Source organism: Akebia trifoliata, chromosome 7, assembly GCF_017979445.1.
Source record: "Akebia trifoliata isolate Shusen 1 chromosome 7, ASM1797944v1, whole genome shotgun sequence".
Classification (NCBI taxonomy): Eukaryota; Viridiplantae; Streptophyta; class Magnoliopsida; order Ranunculales; family Lardizabalaceae; genus Akebia; species Akebia trifoliata.
In genome coordinates this window covers 27,397,732-27,417,535 of record NC_141381.1, presented here as the reverse complement: position 1 = coordinate 27,417,535, position 19,804 = coordinate 27,397,732, and the positions used below count along the sequence as shown (strand labels likewise).

Here is a 19,804-nt window from a genome sequence, read left to right as displayed (position 1 = left end):
TAGCATTGGCCTGATTATCAGCCAACTCATTGATAATTGTAAATCTATATTAAAATGGGTTGGATTTGATCTAAATTCCGAGTGATTAAAAAAGGAATTTTGCAGGTTTGTCTGGGGGACCATATTTGTCATACCACGCGATAGGAATGCATGTAACGATAGTGAAAATAAAGATTCAACTTAACTAGACTTCTACAAACCGAGAAGTATGTCTCTAAAATTAGGACTAGAATCATAAGGAGCATGAACACAGAAGAGTAGAAAGTCAGATCTCATCTTAGGAGTACAATATCGACAGAGACATCTAGATAGTAGGACACGTAAGATTCATAAAAATAAATTACCACTACAAATAAAGAAAATAGGTAAATAGTTGTGAATAAGTATAAGTTGGGGTGATACCAATAAAAGCTTTCTCATTTATTTTTTTTTCTCCTAGATTTCTAATTGTTGGATTTAAAATTTTACACGTGACTAATCATTATTGTAAAAACTTATTGACTAGATTAAATAAAAGAAAAAATAAAGTATTTTTTTTTTACTTGAGGATTTGTTTGATAAGTGAAAGTTCACCATGAGAGTTGGAATTTCAAGTGTTTAACTTTTAAAAGTTGACAGTGAATGTCAATTATAACTTTTTTGTTTGGTGCCTGGAAGAATTTATCTTGAAGTTATATAGAGCTCCTACTCCATTGAGAGATAAGAGGAAACTTTTTATTAAAAAAATCCAATTTCCTAATTGAGGTTAAAGATAATTTATTATTATTATTAATTTTTTTATTTTTAAAATTTTAATTTTAATTTCTATTAATTATTTATTAGTATTTTTTTTAACTATTAATGACTTTTCTCATTTTTACAAAAAATAGTAATATAGGCTTTATTATAATAATAATTATTTCATTGTTTTATTTTTATTACCTTTTCTTTTCTTATTATATAATAAAATAACAATAAAACCTATATTGTTATTAATTATTTTTATTTTTAATTTTATTATTATAATTATTTATTATTTATTTTATTATTCGTAATTCTTTTTTTATCTTTTCTTTTCTCATTACTATTTTATATATAAGTTTTATTATTATTATTATTTAGTTTTTAAGTTATTATTATTTATTTTATTTTCATATTATCAAAATAATAAATAAAATTAAAAAAATGACATGAGAGTGAGAGTTGCCAACTTTCACCTCTTTGGGTGAAATTTGAAATGTTTTAATTTTGAAAAGTTAGAGAGTCGGTGAGTTGAGCTTTCCAAACACAAAAGCTTTAGCAATTTGCGTGAGTTGCTAAATCGCATGACCAACTATCTCTTATCAAACACACCCTAAATTAAGGCTTATGAACTCTCAAACTTACAATACATTAATTAATGGTGAATTTTTTTTCTTAAAGTTTTGTGCTCTAGATCAGTGTGACACCTCATGTTTTCAGGTACTACATGATGTACGATCTATATTGATAGTTGATCTTTTAGTCAATGCAACCCGATGTCACATATACGTTACATAATATTTTATTTTTAAGAGATAATTATTTTATATTTGATAGATAATTTAGATTGAAAGAAAGTGTAATGTCAACTATTTACTAAAGAGTAGTGCTCGAGTGACCTTTAGTTTGACCTTATTTTGCACTTTAGTGGAGGTGCACATAGAACCATAGATGCTTTTCACTAATATTTCGATGGAAAGCATCTATGGTTTGTACACACACCTTCACATCAAGGAAAGTGTGAAATTAGGTCAATCTTTGAGATCACTTCAGCAATATTTTTTGCCAAATAGAAGAATTGATAAGGATGACCATTTTGCTCCGCCCTGTTGATGCTTCACCGCGACACACCCCTATAGAATTAGGTTTTCACAATTTTATACAATTCTGGGACAGTTTTAATATTGAAAATGAAAAATCGATTCGATTTTGAAAAGTTATTCTCCTATTCTAGATTCAAACCCTCTTGAACCCATACTTCTTTATCTAAAAATAAAGAAATATTAGAACTACTATTTGGCACCAAACTTTGACTAATTATACCTCAAATTCTTAAATTATTTATCACACCCCAATTAAAGATTAAACACAACATTAAAAAGGGGTGTGGCCGAGGCTTAGAAAAACTCTTAATGGCGGTGATGTGTCAAAAAATCAAATTCGAGTTGGGATCGAGGCAGGTTCAAGGTAAACAATTGTTATTGGGGCCGATGACAGATTTAACTAAACCCACCCCATTGCAATCCCTAAGAATATATGCCATAAACACGGAGGCTGGCCATATAAATCCCATAATACCATTTAATAATGGTTCAATTCAAAAACTTCTCATTAACTTACAAAATCCATAAGAATCATGATGGAATGACACAAAGGTGACAAAAATGCGTGGTGTGACGCACATTACTGTAGATGCTTTTCCACGAGATAAGAGTAAAAAGCATCTACCCTTATGTGCGTGCCACCACATCATTTTTGTCACCTCTGTGTCTCCGTTTGTGTCATTCTAGCATTTTCCAATCCATAACATCACATGATATTTCACATATGGTGTAACTTGCAAAACATCCTCATTTGGGTTATCTTTGGATAACATTTCCAGTTGGATGATTAATATGATCTATCATAGATATCCCCCATTGATTGAATGATCTTGTATCGACAAGTCGGTGGTTATATCCTTACCATACATGTAGTTAGGATGAGGGATCATTCAGGATGACCTTGTACCCAATTCCACAGAACCCAATTTCAACGTCAACCAATTATCCTGGTTTCAAGTTATTTAAGATACCATTTAATTTATTTTTTCAACTTTTAGTACAATAGAACCAACCAGGGAATTGGGATTTCTGTTGATTCTACTAAATCCTCCTATTTTACTTGTAAAATCAAAACTGATGAGAATTGAAACCATTATGTATAATATACTTCGATTCTGAATTCGATATTACACCCCCTATGTTTGATGAGGCCAATATGGGCTGTGGAGGCATGTTCTTTTGTTTCATCTGGCTCTTAATCCACCCCATTAGATTTTCTTTCTTTATGTTTTGCTCGTTGCATCACCTAGAGGGACAGACGGAAATAAAAATTAAATTATAACGAGTCCAAAAAGAATGAAATGGAGGCAACCATGTACTTATCCATCTCCCTCACACCTATGAAAGTCAACTAGTTAAGAACCAATCTCAAAGAGATCTAACCCAATTTTTTAAACTTTTTTTCTTTAAAACCTCGCTAACGGCTCTTCAAAATGCTTGAGCCATTCATAGATTTGACTTTGATATTTCAATTGGCAACACTTGTGTGTTATATTTAAGGACAAAAGCAGTCTCTGCAACTTCATCTCTTCCTCTTCTTCCTTGGTTTCTAGTCTACTAACAAAGATTCATGGCTTCCCCTCTTCTAATCTCTATTCTTCTTCTCTTGAGCTTCTCTGGGACTTGTTATGGAGCTGTGCTCTTCTCTTCCCTTCAAAGAACTCTGGTGGTGCAAGCTTCACCCAAACAAGGAGATGGTATGATCTAACAAACCTCATCTTTACCAAAATTTCTTACTTTCATAGTTTTTATATTATATTTCTCAAGGAAGTAGACAAGGAAACCTTGGTTTCTGAATTTTTTTTTTTTTCTTGATTTGCTAACGTGCACCGGCGTGTGGGGTGTGGGGGGGGGGGGGGGGGGGTGTTTGTATTAGACCGATTCCTGTTATTGGATGCATCCTGGATCCTAAATGTACTAATGGTCTAAGGAATCGGATACCCAATTACCCATATCTTCTTGGATTCTTGTCCAACTAGATTCTAACGTGGTCTTCTCAACTAACTTGCGCCGTTTCCTTTAACAGAAGCCATGCCAACAATACAGCTAGTATTTGATCAAAAGGGGTGCTAAAAAATCAGAAATTTCAGATTCCCATTAGTGGATTTCGCCCAAAAAGAAAAACCCAAATTTTATTTAATTAAAAAATCAGAAATTTCTGATGCCCATTAGAGGATTTCGTCCAAAAACAAAAACCCGATTATTTTTCATTTTAATTTTTCTCCTAAATCATGCAGTTGGATTGCTGGTTAAAATCCAAGAAATTCCAATAAGACCCACTCTATACTAATCAAAGGGTTCCTAAAAGATCAGAAAAATCAAAGAACCCAGATTTTATTCACACACATTTATTGGATTCTCAATTATTTATTTATTGAACTTGCAGTGCTGAAAGCTGGAGAAAACCAGATAACTGTGAAGTGGGTACTAAATCAGACCCTCCCTTCAGGAACAGATGAAGCTTACAAGAAGGTGAAGGTTAAGCTATGCTACGCACCCATAAGCCAAAAAGACCGTTCATGGAGGAAGACCAAAGAAGATTTGACCAAGGACAAGACTTGCCAGCATGAAATAGTTGATAGACCTTACAACTCGTCTACCAACAAAGCAGAACAAAGCGTCGAGTGGACGATAGAGAAAGACGTCCCAACTGCAACTTACTTCGTGAGAGTTTACGTTTTCAACTCTGCAGGTCACGAGGTGGCTTATGGTCAAACTACGGATACTACAAAGACAACCAACTTGTTTGATGTTCAAAGTATCAGCGGGCGCCACGTGTCACTAGATATAGCTGCTGCTTGTTTCTCTGGTTTCTCTGTTGTATCACTCTTTGGGTTTTTCTATATGGAGAAGAGGAAGTCCAAGGGATCAAAATAAGTTGGGAGATGTAAGTTGAGATAGACTTATTAAATTTCTTTTATGCTCTACTTGTTTCTCTGCCTACATTCCTGTATGATGGTGATTTAATAGTTTATTAATTAATGGGCTGGGCTTTGTGTAGTAGTGTTATTAGGGATGTTTCGTAATCGGGCTGGGCCGATATTAAAGAATCTTGCCTCGTGTCTTATATTGTAATTTATGTATAAATATCTTAAGAAGAGTATGTTCAAAATGGGGATTTGGTTCAAAATCTGAAATTTTTTATTTGAATCTTAGTATGAATATACTTATATCAGACCTAGGTCTGACCCATTTTATACCCTAATCAATAGGTGGGTTCGGACTGGGCTTGAATGAGTCCTAACTCCTAACCCTTGTTAGGGTACCCTCTTCATTGAATGAACGAGAAAGAAAGATAACAAAACTAATTAAAAAATGTGAGATATGTAAAAAACTAAGAGACTGATATTTAAAGAGAAGGTGGAAATAAAAGTTTCTATTTTCATTTATTTTAAATATATATTTTATTGATGCATCATGCAAGTAGGAACCTAGAATTTAAATTAATTGAATTTTACTAAAAATATAATTATATATTAAATTAATATTCTACTTTTTAATAACTTCCAACAAATAAAATAATAAATCCAAGACGGGTAGTAGAATTAGTTTTTAAGGAAATATTTTTTATATAAAACTTTCTATGTTTCATTATGTGTATAAGGAGGAGCCCTTGATATATTTTTGTTTCCCATAAATTCTCTCACTAAAATCTCACCTTTTAGAATTTCTTTTATTTTTTTGGAATTTTGGAAAAGTAGAAGATGATGGATTAAAAATGAGGTTGAATTGGTTAAAATAATTTACAATAGCGGTTGAAGACAGAATTTAGGGGGAAAGTAATGATTCTTAGGCAAGATTTTAAAGGCAAGGGCATTTAAGTCATTTTATGTTTAGTCTTCAGAAGGAAAAGTGGGATGGATGTCTAAATCAACCTTTCAAATATAAGATGAATGTTTAGTGTGAACAACAGCACAATGGAAAGGTTAAAAAACTGAAGAATAATGCTGAAGTGACCTCAGTCAGGAACCTCATATTGCACTTCTTGACGTGAAAAGTGTATAGGAACTATATATGCTTTTCATCAAGATACCAGTGAAAAAGCATCTATGGCTCTTATCCACATTCACGTCAAGAAGTGCAATATGAGGTTCCAGCTTGAGGTCACTCCAGCACGACTCAATTTAACTGAATGACTTTATTCCTTTTTTTTGTATAAATATTGTTTTGTAACCTGAATTATTTGGGAGACTAACATACTGAAAAAAAGAAAACTAAAGGAAATATAATACCATTTTGTAGTACAGCACATTTTCGTAGCTGTAACTAATAAGATGAATGGCCAACATCTTCTTCTCAAGAAGTTGGAACTCAAGCTGGTGCATGTGCATTACCCATGCTCTGTTAGTAATGTGTAGAACAGGTTTACATTTGGATCCCATAAGTTCACTTCAACTTGCTCATTAAGGCATCCATCTTCCATTCTCGGTTGTATCAAGGACCTGACGGACGAGCTTCTCTGGTAATTTTCCTGTTGCCTGCACATTCATAGACCATTTTATGTGAAACAAACGCCCAAAAATGCTCTGAACGGGAGTTTTAAGTGTCAAGGAGAACTTAAAAATTAAATAAATAAAAAGAAGTTGACCTGGAAGTGTCGCATATGCAAAATCGGCTCACACCCAACATCTGCAATGGACTTTCCAAGTGGAGTTTTTGATTTGAATCGTCCCGCTTCATAGGCTGAAATGATATTTTTGTCATCGGGAAGGTGGTGACAAACGTTCAGGAGAGAGGTAAGAGAATTCATCTGGCAAGTTGCACAAAATTCAAATGAGAAGGCACCCATACAAGTTAGAAGAGAGAGAGAGAGAGAGAGAGAGAGTTATTATGGTTCAAATCTCAAGGATATTTATTTCAAGGATAAATCTCAACCGTTGGATTTTATGTTTACACGGTTAGGATCATGTGATTTTTTCAAAAGTCATTCTTCATGAGTCAAGGGATCCGATCCTATATGTATGTATACATTACATGCTGGTGACTGTCTAGACAGATTATCCACTGTAATAGGCAAAGTTAAGAGTTAAGGAGCAATGTAAGTCAAATGGTCAAGAATTTGCTAACCTTCATGTATGGACAGGAAGCACAGCCACCATGAATGGAGCACCCTTCTCCCGCTGTTACTCCAGGAATGACTGAGAGTTCAATGAGATCGCTTGCTTCAACATGATGTGGGCCCTGAGATGAATTCCTAGATGTTCTTGATAAGGAGTCCAAGGAGACTGGAAATATGATCTCAACGTTGATTTTTGCTCTCCCAGAAGGAGACTCAACGGAACCTAATAAACTACGAACTGCCGCAACAATTGAAGTCACCATTCCTGATTCCGTTCCTAATACAAATTGAAGGTTTTCATCAACATTCCTGTCCAAAGCCTCTTGAACCCTATGTTTGATGAAATCTAAGATGTTTTGGGTGGAACCCACCACCCCCATTCCTCTTCTCTTTGCTTCCATTGCAAGAGAAAACATTTCTCCTGGGACTTCTAAATGAGCTGTTAGGTATGCATCACAGTACAATTCGGTTATCTTTTCTACAACTTCGTGTCCAAAAAGGTCATGCACAATGCAAGTTCCATCCTGGTACAGAAAATTCATAAGCCGCACTGTAAGAAAGATAAGTAGTAAAATAAATTTACATTACAATCTGCAAATGCAAGACGGTAAATACATAACGTAATAGAAGAGATACTAGGTTGTATATCTATAACATTTTGAAAATGATAATATTATGTACGGAGGATCAGCTAGATGAAAGTAAGATTGATCGCCTTTCTTGCAGCATAAGACATCTTTCTTTAGCAAAAAAGAAGAGAATATAGATAGTTAACGAATCATAATTCATTTATACTAAAGGTTGAATATTAATATGCATTTTTTATTAATGAATATCATAATCACGTGTAATTTACAAGTCCCTTCTACAAGCAAATTACAATTTTTTATCAATAATTTTTCAAAAGGAGAATATTTCGGTCAAAGTTTGCTATTTCACCAAAATATTGCATCTGTATTATTAAAATTTGATTGTTTTGGTCAGAATTTACTATTCATCAAAATATTTCGTGAAAAGAGATTTCCACTGAAATCTATACAAAAAGAAATTGTTGGTTAAATTTTGTGTCGGACTTTATGGAAATGAAAATATTGCAGTATATTTTGTGGAAATATTTCAAAGTTTAATATTGTTTTTGATAAGTGAAGTTTAATATTGCGATTACAAGCAAGCTTTAGAATCTCATTTCGATGCAATGTTTTGGTCATGAAACAAACCGAAACAGTCTCAACCAAAAATTCAATATTTTGGGGTTAATGTTTCACAAGCTGAAACTAGAGTATTATGGTGAAGCAATCCAAAATAATATGGAACTTTGAACCATGATTGCAAGAACTGCCCTAATCCTCAAATCATCTGACGAGAACTATAGGATGATGAGAATATAAATTATTCAGTAATGGAGGAAAAAGATTTGATTAGAAATATTCAGAACACTTCAAAAATATTATCTTCTCTAAGAATTATTTCATTCTCAGTGACAAAAAAGATATGATTACCAATATAAAAATCAACTAGTTACTAAATATGTAAGCAAAGAACCAATAATTAAATTAGGTAAATGAAAATTACACCCAGTTGATTGAGGAAGATAGATAGTGCTTTAATGTGGAATCGTTGGAGTAAAAAACCAGATGATAAGATTCCCAATGTTCTTTTATTTCATGGATAAAGAGCCCTGTGTTCAAAATACTAGCACATATGAAGGAATGGCCGGAAAAGAAAATAAACACAGATGCAAAATCAATGTCATTTCCGCAGCTGAGATTCAAAACCAGTCAAAGAAATTTGTTTAAATAGTTTAAGCAAATGAAAGCCCTCAGGTTAAGCCTCAAAAAAATGAAAGAGAAGTCACCTGATAATAGTGCAGGTGAGGTAACAATGATCTTATGGAATCCCTATCATGTTTTGGATGTATATCAGTAATCTCTTCATTTGTCATGCTAGCTATCTGCTGAAACAACTCTGCTATATTTGCACCCATGTAGGAATCAGGGCCATACCATATGTTTAAATCCGGTATTTGAGAAAATGCCTGTAAAATACACAATGAACAGTGAGCAAAAACATACAACGGGTATTAAAGTTAGGAGGATGACATAGTCGACAATGCTACGAACCTGCAGAATAGTTTGCACAACATTAGAGGAAGTGCAAGTAATTGTTGGCACAAGTTCGTGAGCACGCGCCTTCGTTTCTAGCGAAGTGTTTATGTAGACAACATGCAAGGAAGGAAGAGACTTAGAAGCTGCTTCAAGATAACTCGTATATGCAGGATTTGCTGCCGCATCTGCCAAAGAGCAACCAATGCGTTCGTTTGACATTCTGTACACACCAATCTGCATAATACCTGTCACCATCAAGATACTGCAAAGAAACTTATACCTAAAGAGTGTCGTTTGTCTTACAAATAGAAATACCACTTGACGTAGTAGTTGCATGCTTGTAATGCCAAAGTTCATATTTAAATATTGAAGGAAAAAAAAAATTTATTGGATAAAATATGCTTCTTCCAATCCCTTCACAAAGAAATAGTTATTAAAAACTGTTACAGCACTGCCTGAGGAAGTAATTGGTTAAAGCACATATCTTAATACCAGCTTTGTTGTGAAGCCAACCTAATTGGAAGAAAAAATTCCCCTAGTAAAGGGAATAGCTTTGCATTCCACAGTTTTCCAAAAGGAAGAGGAAGAGAGATATCAAAATGGTATAAAATGATACAAAAAAAAGTTGTATCATCAATACCATTGTTCATCTAAATGCTCTGATTGCTCACAAATCACAACAATCAGTTTCGAAGAGAACAGGTAACCATTTTAGCCTGAAATCTGAGGACCATGTTGGCACAAGAATGGGGACTGAACCCTGTGAATCTTCCAACTAGTTAAATGGGGATTTGATTGGGTTAGTCAAGACTTTATTTTTAAAAGTATACATATAATTTTTTTTCTTTGAAAAAGACATCATCGTGGTCAAGTAGATTGCAATTTGTCCTGCCTTCTCGTAAGCTCTCCTTTGTGTGTAAAGACATGTATTTAAACGCAACAAGCTTAGAAGAACATCTTGAGAAGATCCAAGACCTAGAAGGTTATCTAGTTTCAATCTGTCGATCTTTTTCAATGAAGTAAAAGAAGCATTGAACTCAACAAAAGGAGTATTATTGAGGCTATAGTGTGAGGGAAATTTATGCAAACTTTGGATAAAACATTGATTTGTGAATCCTAACACATAATATTCTTGTAATCACATTAAAATTGATAAACCAAACATGCAAACTGTCTACTATTATGTTATACCATGGCAGAGGGGGAATAAAACTATTTTCTCAAAATCGTTGGTACTAAATGTGTTGTCAGCAAACTGTGGTTAACTTGTCCAATGCTTGGTCAAGAAACCTCTTAGGAATTAGAAGCAACAAGCTTTTTTTTTTTTTTGGGGGGGGGGGGGGGGGGGGGGGGGAATTAGAAACAACAGAACAAAGAAGAATCAATGTTGAGGCATTTGAAAGGATAAAAATGAGGCAACAACTAACTTTAACAGTAAAAATGAGAGCAAGATGAGAGAAATACCTTTCCAAAGCCAGCCTGATCAAGGATTGCACGCACATTTTCAGACATGAAATCTACACCAAGAACTGTGATAAATTCACATCCAGCTTCAGCCATCTTGACAGCCATATCTGCCATAACCAAGGAATCAGATATCTGGATGTGAGGCCACTGCTTTTGTGCAGCAGTTAAGACGCCTTGGACCTCTGGGTCCATGTAAAAATGTGCAACAATGCCAATTTTCTTCTCCTTCAGCACATTGACAAGTTCTTTAACCTTTGACTCATCGGGGAACAAAAACTTGGCCTGCAATTACACTACAATGGAAACTTACACTTCTCATATTGGCAAGAAATCCATCATAGTAAAACAACATAGCAGAATTAAAAGAACTCTACTATAGGCATGCAGAACAACAGGCATGGTTTGGTCTTGGGTTTTTTACAACCAAAATCTAGGCAGGGCTTGGGCTAAGGCCTTTGCCAACATGAACCTAATCATTATGTTCCAGATGCATAGTACATTTCTATTTTTTTTCTGATGAGGTAGGGTGTCCCCACCCTCTTTGGAAGTAGGACTAGTACCTCTGGATCCTCCCAATCACCACAAACTGGAGCATCAGGAGTAATCAAGGGAAGGGGTTGAAGAGACTCTATCACACATCTCTAGAGAGCAACGCAAGGCAGCTAACCACTGCTCCACCACTCAGGTAGTGACATTTCTAGTATATATGTTTCATCCTCCTTCTAAGTCAATACCTATCTTAAGTTATCTAATCTTGTATTTTTTTTTTTTCAGAAATAAACTTTTTTTTAACAATTCTGAGTAAAGATTTTTAAAATAATTATAGGAGGATTAGTGAAAACAGTAATTAAATTCAATGAGTTAAACAGGCCCAACGAACCAATTTAACTGTTAAAATCCCAAGATGGACTTGGGTTTAGACGCTTAATGAGTATCTTGGGTCGGGTTGGGCTAAGTATGTATCTTGGGTCCGATATTAAGTTGGGTTGGGCTTGGAGTGACTGCTTTAAAGCTTGGTAGGGTTCCGCTTAGACACCCAAGCAGCACAAGTTCCATCCCTAGGAATGTCTTTGTGAAATTAACAGTGCCTGCAACTATACATAGACCAAAGTTCATAACTGAAAAATCATGGCTTATACAATTCATGAATGCTTTCTAGACAAGTAAAACTGATATGAAAATTGGGTTTGGATCTGAAAATGGTGAGACTGCATTCATAAGGTATCAAATGTTTCATTTGATTCAAGAATCTCACTAGGTTCAAATCCAAATCACTCTTTCCTACAATTGCCAAGTGCCAACAAAGGGTCTCTAACATAAATAAACATCAAGGTTTAACATCTAGAGCTCATTTCACATCTAAATAAGCTGACACTGACAGAAGGGAACATTTAATCATGAAGAGATGAAACAAAAAATGATGTCTCGATATACACAAATATGCAAATATCACAACACTATCAAAACATTATCCCATCTTGGTCTTTCTCTTGCTCTTTTTGAACCTTCAAGTTGCGCATTCCTTCTCGTTGGGATTGCCTTGGTCTTTGTTGCGCATGGCCAAACCATCTCCATCAAATTTCATTAAATTATCGTCTATTATGGCTACAGCATTTTCATGAATCTAAACGTTTCAAATCTTATCCTCCCTAGTATTTCCACTGATTCATTTCGGTATCCTCATCTCTGCTACACTCATCATCTATGAACATGTCATTTTTGGATTGCCAACATTTAGTTCCATTGAGCATAGCTGGTCTAATTTCTTTCCCATTGAGTTTGGGTGTGTGAAACACACCTCCATCCACTCAAATTCTATGAAAAATGTCCCTCATTCATTCCATCCTTACTCCCGAGTTCTTTTGTGATCTATTTTTTCACGATAATCTCAAAATTACCAAGTTGTTGTTTATAAAAATCCTATTAACTATAAGCTACGCGGTTCAAGTTCCCTCTATCATATTTTCCATCAAAAGAGCATATCATATATACCACAAAACTAAGAAAAACAGAGACAGAAAGCGAAGCAGAGAAGACAATTGGTTGCTAACCTGTGCTTCGGCGTAGCTTCCCTTTGGGACGATATTGTCAGCAGTGATAATCAAAGAGGGGAAAGGATCTCCACGCGGCTTCCCCTCTCTCTCCGCTACAATAGCTTTAGTCCTCTTCTGCATACTTACCAACACATTATGCCAAGTATTCGCCCTCGAATTTGCACGACCAGGCAATCCAACATTTATCGAACCCAAATCATCAGTCTTCAATTTCAATACCTCCTCTGGAAACGCCCCATCAAGAATCGAAACCAAACACGAACAAAACCCTTTCGTGATCTCCGAATCACTATCAGCCGAAAACCTCATCCTTCCCAACTCATCCATGCTCGCGTCCAACCACACCTGAGCGGTACAGCCCATGACTCGATTCAAAGGCACACGCTTCGATTCATCGAATCGAGGAAGAAGAGTCGCATAATGTAAGAGGTATTTAACCCTATCGATCGATTCAGACAGAGATTGAAACTCGGATACAAGGCGTTGCAGCTTGTAAATCGCAGGTTCAGATACCCCTAATGGAGTTTCAGTCATCGCTGAACAAGAAGCAGAATAGCTAGGGTTTCGAATGTTCGATTTTAAAGGATACGAAGATGACGAAGAATTCGAAGATGGTGAGGAATTGAGATTAAGGTTAGAGCTTTGAACGCAATTCAGAGACTTGAAGAACGAAATTCTCTTATTCAGCCTTAAAGGAGACGATTTCGAGCTAGGGTTTGATGCGAGGTACGGTGAAGATGAAGCCCTCATCGCCATGGTTGCAGAGTCCATCACAGAGAGAGAGAGAGAGAGAGATTGCTAAAATGAGCTGTGGGTGAGATTAAAGGTGGCGATCCTTATAGTGCGCATCCCCTCAGTAGTCAGTAGTCAATGATGGAGAGACAAAGTGGAAAGCCACCCCGGGAGTGGGAGGGATTGCAGGAGTGGTCAAGTTTGATTTTGCTGATTTTAGTCAAAGAAAACCGAAGTTTGATGTCTCGCATCGCATGCGGCATGCGCTGGCCATGCATGGACAGCTTCAAAAACAGAATTCCAATTTCGGACAATAAAATAAGGATAAGCTTATCCCAATTTTTTTTTTTTTTTTTGAAATGAGTGTTGTATGTTTTGGTTCTCATTTCTTGTTTGGTTATGCATTTTTTATAGGAAAATGCTGGAATGACACAAACGGAGCCACAAATGATGTGGTGGTACACATGTTACGGTAGATGGTAGATGCTTTTTACTCGTATCTCACGGAAAAGCATCCGCATAATGTGCACAGAAGAAACTGAATCAACTGCTGCTGACTCAACAGAAGAAACTGCTGAAACGGAATCTTCAGAATCAACAGAAGCCACAGCTGCTTCAACGCGATCAACTGCTTCTGTTTCAAATCCTGAGTCACTATCGGCACCTCAGCATCCAGGATGATAAAGCATCGATCTAGCCCGTAGATTTTGGCAACTACTTAGGTTTCATGTAGTTCCGTCAGGGCTTCAAAAAAGCTTATCGAAAGATATATTCAGTAACATCCAAATCGAATGAAGAAATCCTTTGACAAGCATGCCAAACAGAAGAACTTCGATCCAGGAGACAAGGTCCTACTCTGGCACGTCTTGGTTAGTTTAGTAGAGAAGAGAATAGGTTCGCCGAGCCGAATAGACCGGGCAGCGCAGGCAAGCCCGCCTCTGTTTTAGATCTTAGGAAGAGCAAAAGGAAGGTTGGGTGCTTAATCAACGAGTTGATCATACCCTTCTTTGAACCGTACGAGCACGTCCTTACCTTTTTTTTAGATATATGGGGCGGTAAACAACAAATTGAGGTTTTCAACACGGAAACCTCAAAACTCATCCAAAAACCCCGTCGGGGGGGACTTCGAACTCACCTATCAGCATACACCGAACTTTTGCTTGTATCTTTATGTCTAGTTTTTGCCTAGAACTTTGAAGTGACTACTTTTTAACAGATTAGAACCTCAGGTTTGTCTAGTCTAAACTGACTTTATTGCTGGTTTTAGAGCTCCTAATGGCATGCTTAAAAATTTGTTCACCACCACATCATTGTGTCACTCCTTTGTCATCCCAACATGACTCTTTTTTATATAATAATAGATGAGTTATGTTGAGGTGGCATTGGGATTTATCGAGATTTCTATATTTCTGACATGGGGTGAGCATAAAATTGTAAATGCATTTCCACGAGTCACCCCAGCATTAGTGAGGATAGATATATATTAAGGAAGGGGAGTCTTAGATTTTGTCTATTTGATTATTTTTTTTTTGGAAGGTGTTTGTGAAAAGGTTGGTAAGGAAAGGTGAGTCTTAGATTTTGTTTGTTTGATTATTGTTGTACTGGAAGGTTTTTATGAATTATGAAAAGGTGGGTGGGAGTAGTGTGGTGTAATAGAATTGATCTGGAAGGTTTTTATGAATTATGAAAAGGTGGGTGGGAGTAGTGTGGTGTAATAGATTTGATCTTAGATCTTTTTTTTTTCGGGATACACAAAGAAAAAGATCAACGGTTTTGTGCCCGCCCTTGCCACATTAGTCATGTATGTTTTATTGCGTCGATTTATCATTAATCTAAGATCTATTAACCATATCCCATCCCTAGCATTTATACACATATGGAATGCTAAGATGTTGGCATTCTCGCTTAACATATTTTTTTAATAAGTCATATAATATAACCTGAAAAATTGTACTCAGTCTATACCCGGGTGACGTGGTAAGTGCACACAACCATAGATCTTTTTCTTTGGAGAATGGCAATAAGATCCTTGTTTTTGAATGTTTTGAATAAAAAGATAAATTTAAAGTACTTTTAAAGGATTATATATATAATGTTTATCCTTCATAAAGAGCGGTTCAGATTTAATCTTGCACGTATTATGAGCAATTTCAACTTTATTCCTTTTTCCCTCCTCCCTTTTCAAGAATACTCATTTAATTTTATTGTCTTTTTTCTTCTACCCATTTCTAATAATATCCCTTTAACTCTATTTTATTTCCTTTTTCTCCAATTTTCAACCCTCAAATTTTATTGTCTTTACCCTTATACTCCTTTTCAAATAATACTCCAACTTTATTGTGTTGGACTTAATGTATAAATCTAAATAAAAAATAAGTTATGTTAAATCAGACAGTAAGAATAGTTGGAATGAACTTATCCGTTTGATTAAGTGACTGAAACACAGAGAAGTTGTTGTCCTTAAAATCAATTTCATCTCCTTAAGATGATATCTACAATATAGTCAATCTTAGGCGATTGGTTTCCAAGATTCAACAATCATAAGTCTACTAATCGTGCACTTAGAAATAACAAATCTTCACCAAACTTGATCGAATCAGTTAGTGTATGAGCATTGGAAATTAGAAGAGAGTGAGATCATAACAATATTTCTGTTTGCATTCTATGTTTCTACATACAAAACTCTAGGGCATACTTCTCTTTTATAATAGTTGAAGCCTAACGGATTAAAGAGAGAGACATTTGGGCCTTAATTGGCCTGTTTATGAACGTTGGAGGATCAAAACGATCAACAAAAGTGGGTCTTTCACACACGCGCAATCATATGAGGCTTAAATCAGAGATTTGCACCCCCTCTACATATGCATCACATGCGTGTTAAGATTTTTTGACGGGTTGACCGCCAAACACAATGGGCTGCAGTCCCATAGTGCCTTGGGTCTTTATGTGTGTGCGAAACCCACTTTCTTTTTCACTTACACTCAAATAAGTAGGAAAGTAAAAACATTTATAAGTTGAGTACAAGTCTTATATTTACCCGATATGGGACTAAAGATTTAGAGAGTTATCTCTACAACTTTCAAGAAAAAGCAAATCAAAAAATCTTTAACTTTTCAATTATGACAAATAAAGAGAGTGTTCTTTTTGCTAAAGTTTCATCAGAAATGGAAAAACCCTATACCAACAACACTCAAGAGAAAAGAATGTTTTGAGTTCAAATCTTGCCCCCAACAAAACCCAATAAATAATATTAGTTATGAATCCTACAACATATTGTCTTCCCTCTTTTATCCCCTTAACCCTAAGAGAATGTTAGCCCCACGATTCCAGTAAGGATCGTGGTTGTTGCACTCTCCATTATGTGAGCATGCTATTTAATAGAAAAGACTAAGATTCTATTTTTATTGTTGTGATTTTTGTGAAGACTTGTGATATTTCTTTATATTTTCAAAATAGTGACATGCCCCTTGACTATGGTTTCAAATTTCAATATTTTTTTTCTTTGGACATTTATGAAATCAAAAGAATAATGGACAAAGGAGTTTGAAGAAGGGCTAGGGTTTGAAAGAGAAAGAAGTGGAGGTTGAAAAATATGGATTTTGGGGGGAAAAACCTAGGATTTGAGAGAGAGAGAGAGAGAGAGAGAGAGAGAGAAAGAAAAAAAATATACTAGGAGAAAAATCAAGGTGGAGCCGTGTGGAACCATACAGGATGTTGAAGATGGATTTGGGGAAGAAACTCTAAGTTCTTACTTGAGGATGAACAGATTTCAGGATAATTTTTTTAAAGAAAGGATGTTGAAGAAGATGGATTTGGGGAAGAAACCATGAAAGATGATGGGTTTGTAGAAGAAACTTTGGGATTCTTTATTAGATTTGAGGAGATTTATATAAAATAAAATTTATATTTTAAAATCGGATGAATATTCATCTGATTAGACTGGGGTTAATCAGCAACCGAATTAAAATTTCCTGGATTTGTATATTTCATTCCAAATAACAAAATTCTCAATCAAAATCCTATTTTTTTGGATCGGATACCGAATAATACTTGGTTCATTACCGGTCCTAGTTGAAACTAACTTGTCAGGATCAAATTTCATAGGAGAATATTAAATAATATGAATACCCCCACCTTCAAATTTTTGCCAAAAAATCTCGTTTTCTTGACAAAATTAAGGTTTTCCATCTAAAATCAGATCTTCAAGGTCCCTTAACATCTATATGTATTTTTTTAACTTATTCAACCTTGTCTTCGACTTGACATTTTCAACTTAATCTTTGATAGAAAATCAAGAATACTTTTCTCAAAATTCCATTTTTTTATATTTGAATCCGACTAACTTTACTAAGTTAGCAATGATTTCACCCTCCTAAGGGTCCTTGGGCTCACCTTGTGATATCAAAAGACATGATCCAATGATGCTTTAGAGTTGTAGTAGACAAAATTCTATGAACTTTCAGAAAAAAAAAAAAAAAAAAAAAAAAAAAATGTTATTTTTACCATTGAATTTTCATTTTAAATTTTGGAGTTAGTTGGAAGATCGATGCCCATCCATTTTCAAACCCTTATATCAAATTCAAAAAATTATTTTTTGACTATTTTTTATTTGAATTTTTTGATGAAATTTAAAAGGTTGTACTAAGACTTAAAAATTATATGATAAAACACAATTGTGGAGTCTATGTTTATTACAATTTTTTTAGGATAAACATCTTTCAACTATATTTTTGTTGGGAGATAAATGTCTAATCTAAGTATAATTTTTTTGTGAGAGTCACTTTAATGCATTTCTTCATCATCTTCTCTAATTTTACTATATTTCTTATATTATTCTTTTAATTCACTTTTTAATTTTTCACATTCTTTTTTAATTTTAATTTTTTTTAATAATATTTTTTTATTTTTTTTTATTTTTTTATTTATACCCCCATGACCAAAGAATATGGCCGTACGTCAGTAAATCTATCATAAAATTTCACAAATATCGTGGAGTGGACAGTTTTGCTAGCTGATGTGGCAAACTTGGACCAATCATTGGCCATCTATCACAACTCTTTCGGACAAATTAACTTTAGTCCTTTTCAGGAAAAAAACAGAAAAAACGTCACAATCTTTTGAGGACTATACGTGTACGTTTTATGCTATGGCACGGAAAGGCTGTTCATGGATGTTATCAATCGCAGATACTCAGATATTGACACGTGTATAAATCTTTTAAATTTTGCCTTATTTATACACACCCCTCCACGTTTTGATAAAAAATGTAGAAAACCCCTGTTTTCTCAAACTGATTAGTCATGACATGCCAACAAGAAAAGTAAAGGGTTGCTGCCTCGAGGAGGCTCGGCAAGGGTATTTTGGTAAGTTTTATTATCCCTTAGAGAGTAATTGGATCTTATAAAAAATCAATAATCGTTCTTAAATTCTCAATTGTATAACCAGGTGGACCACTCTACCCCTACTAAATGACAGATATTCCCATCATATATCATAAAGTTGTATTAATCACACAAAAAGATTACACGTGGGCATATTTTAGTATAGAAATTCAAAATTGACAAGTGTCCACGTGTATCTTGACATGTTGCATCTTTTTTATCCATAAATTACAAAGATTTATATGTGTGAGTAGGAATGGCAACGGATCATGTTGTGTCTTGTTCAAGAAAAACTATAAGTCTTTACCCAAATTAAACTCAATAAGTTTAAAATGCTGATTTTTTAACAAGAAAGTCTTCACTCCATCAATACTCGGCCGATGTGGGATGGATTTGAAATCATGTATATTTTTTCTCGAGATACACAATTATATATCTCCATATGATTCCGTGTCCATGCCACGTTAGACGAGTATTGATGGAGTGAAGGCTTTCTAGTTAGAAAATCATTATTCATAAGTTTAATGTTTGTGTCAAAACCTTAGACTTGAATCCGACCTTACTATTAAGAATCATGATAATCTGATTTACCCACGTGGCATATTCAATTGACACCCTTGAAGTGACATATTCGAAAATTGTAGATCTCCTCTCCTCGAGATACAAAACTACGATTCCCCATAAAAAGATGTAGTTTTGTATCTTAAGAAGAGCAGATCTATGATTTTTGATCCTGTCATGTCAAAGGTGTCGATTGAATATGTCACGTGCCTAAGTCAGATTATCACTACTCGTATCTCAATGAAAGTATATATGGTTCTGACACACATTCATGTCAGAAATATCCCCTCATGATGTACATTTCAATGTTACTCTAGCATGACCCCCCCCCCCCCCCCCCCCCCCCAAAAAAAAAAAAAAAAAAAAAAACCAACACAAACTCATTTAATAAATAGGTTGAGTTGTGTCATGTTCAAGTTGACATGCCTAACATGTGAATATGACACGATTATAATCTTCTTTTACTTCTCTATAAACTTCTAATCAAGTGGAAGAAAAAAGTTTTCATTTTCAAAAACCAAAAACAAAATACCATTGGTACAAGTCACACAACTGTAAACCAATATCCGCCAAAACTAATACCAAATTAAATAAAAAAAAAAAAAAATCAAATACTTATTAC

At 34.8% G+C, this 19,804-nt stretch overlaps 2 protein-coding genes across 2 annotated transcripts; one reads left to right on the top strand and one right to left on the bottom strand.

The window, feature by feature from the left end:
- Positions 1-3,244: 3,244 nt before the first annotated feature.
- On the top strand, positions 3,245-4,872 carry LOC147398707 (high-affinity nitrate transporter 3.2-like). Its single transcript, XM_086447963.1, has 2 exons — positions 3,245-3,520; positions 4,210-4,872. The coding sequence occupies exons 1-2, from the start codon at positions 3,394-3,396 to the stop codon at positions 4,698-4,700; spliced, it is 618 nt and encodes a 205-aa protein (XP_086304089.1). The 5' UTR covers positions 3,245-3,393; the 3' UTR covers positions 4,701-4,872.
- A 1,151-nt stretch (positions 4,873-6,023) lies between these two features.
- QS (quinolinate synthase) lies at positions 6,024-13,532 on the bottom strand. The gene is made up of 7 exons (XM_086447962.1): positions 12,506-13,532; positions 10,452-10,736; positions 9,003-9,221; positions 8,738-8,917; positions 6,891-7,406; positions 6,412-6,573; positions 6,024-6,301 (listed from the first exon to the last, which is right to left on the bottom strand). The coding sequence occupies exons 1-7, from the start codon at positions 13,277-13,279 to the stop codon at positions 6,227-6,229; spliced, it is 2,211 nt and encodes a 736-aa protein (XP_086304088.1). The 5' UTR covers positions 13,280-13,532; the 3' UTR covers positions 6,024-6,226.
- Positions 13,533-19,804: the final 6,272 nt, after the last annotated feature.

Excerpts from the sequence above, each read along its gene's own strand:
- LOC147398707 (XM_086447963.1), top strand. The coding sequence starts at position 3,394 with ATGGCTTCCCCTCTTCTAATCTCTATTCTTCTTCTCTTGAGCTTCTCT. Across the intron at positions 3,521-4,209 it reads TTCACCCAAACAAGGAGATG|TGCTGAAAGCTGGAGAAAAC; the intron begins GTATGATCTAAC and ends TTGAACTTGCAG.
- QS (XM_086447962.1), bottom strand. The coding sequence starts at position 13,279 with ATGGACTCTGCAACCATGGCGATGAGGGCTTCATCTTCACCGTACCTC. Across the intron at positions 7,407-8,737 it reads CTCACCTGCACTATTATCAG|GATGGAACTTGCATTGTGCA; the intron begins GTGACTTCTCTT and ends TTTCTGTACCAG. Across the intron at positions 6,302-6,411 it reads TGCATATGCGACACTTCCAG|GCAACAGGAAAATTACCAGA; the intron begins GTCAACTTCTTT and ends ATGAATGTGCAG.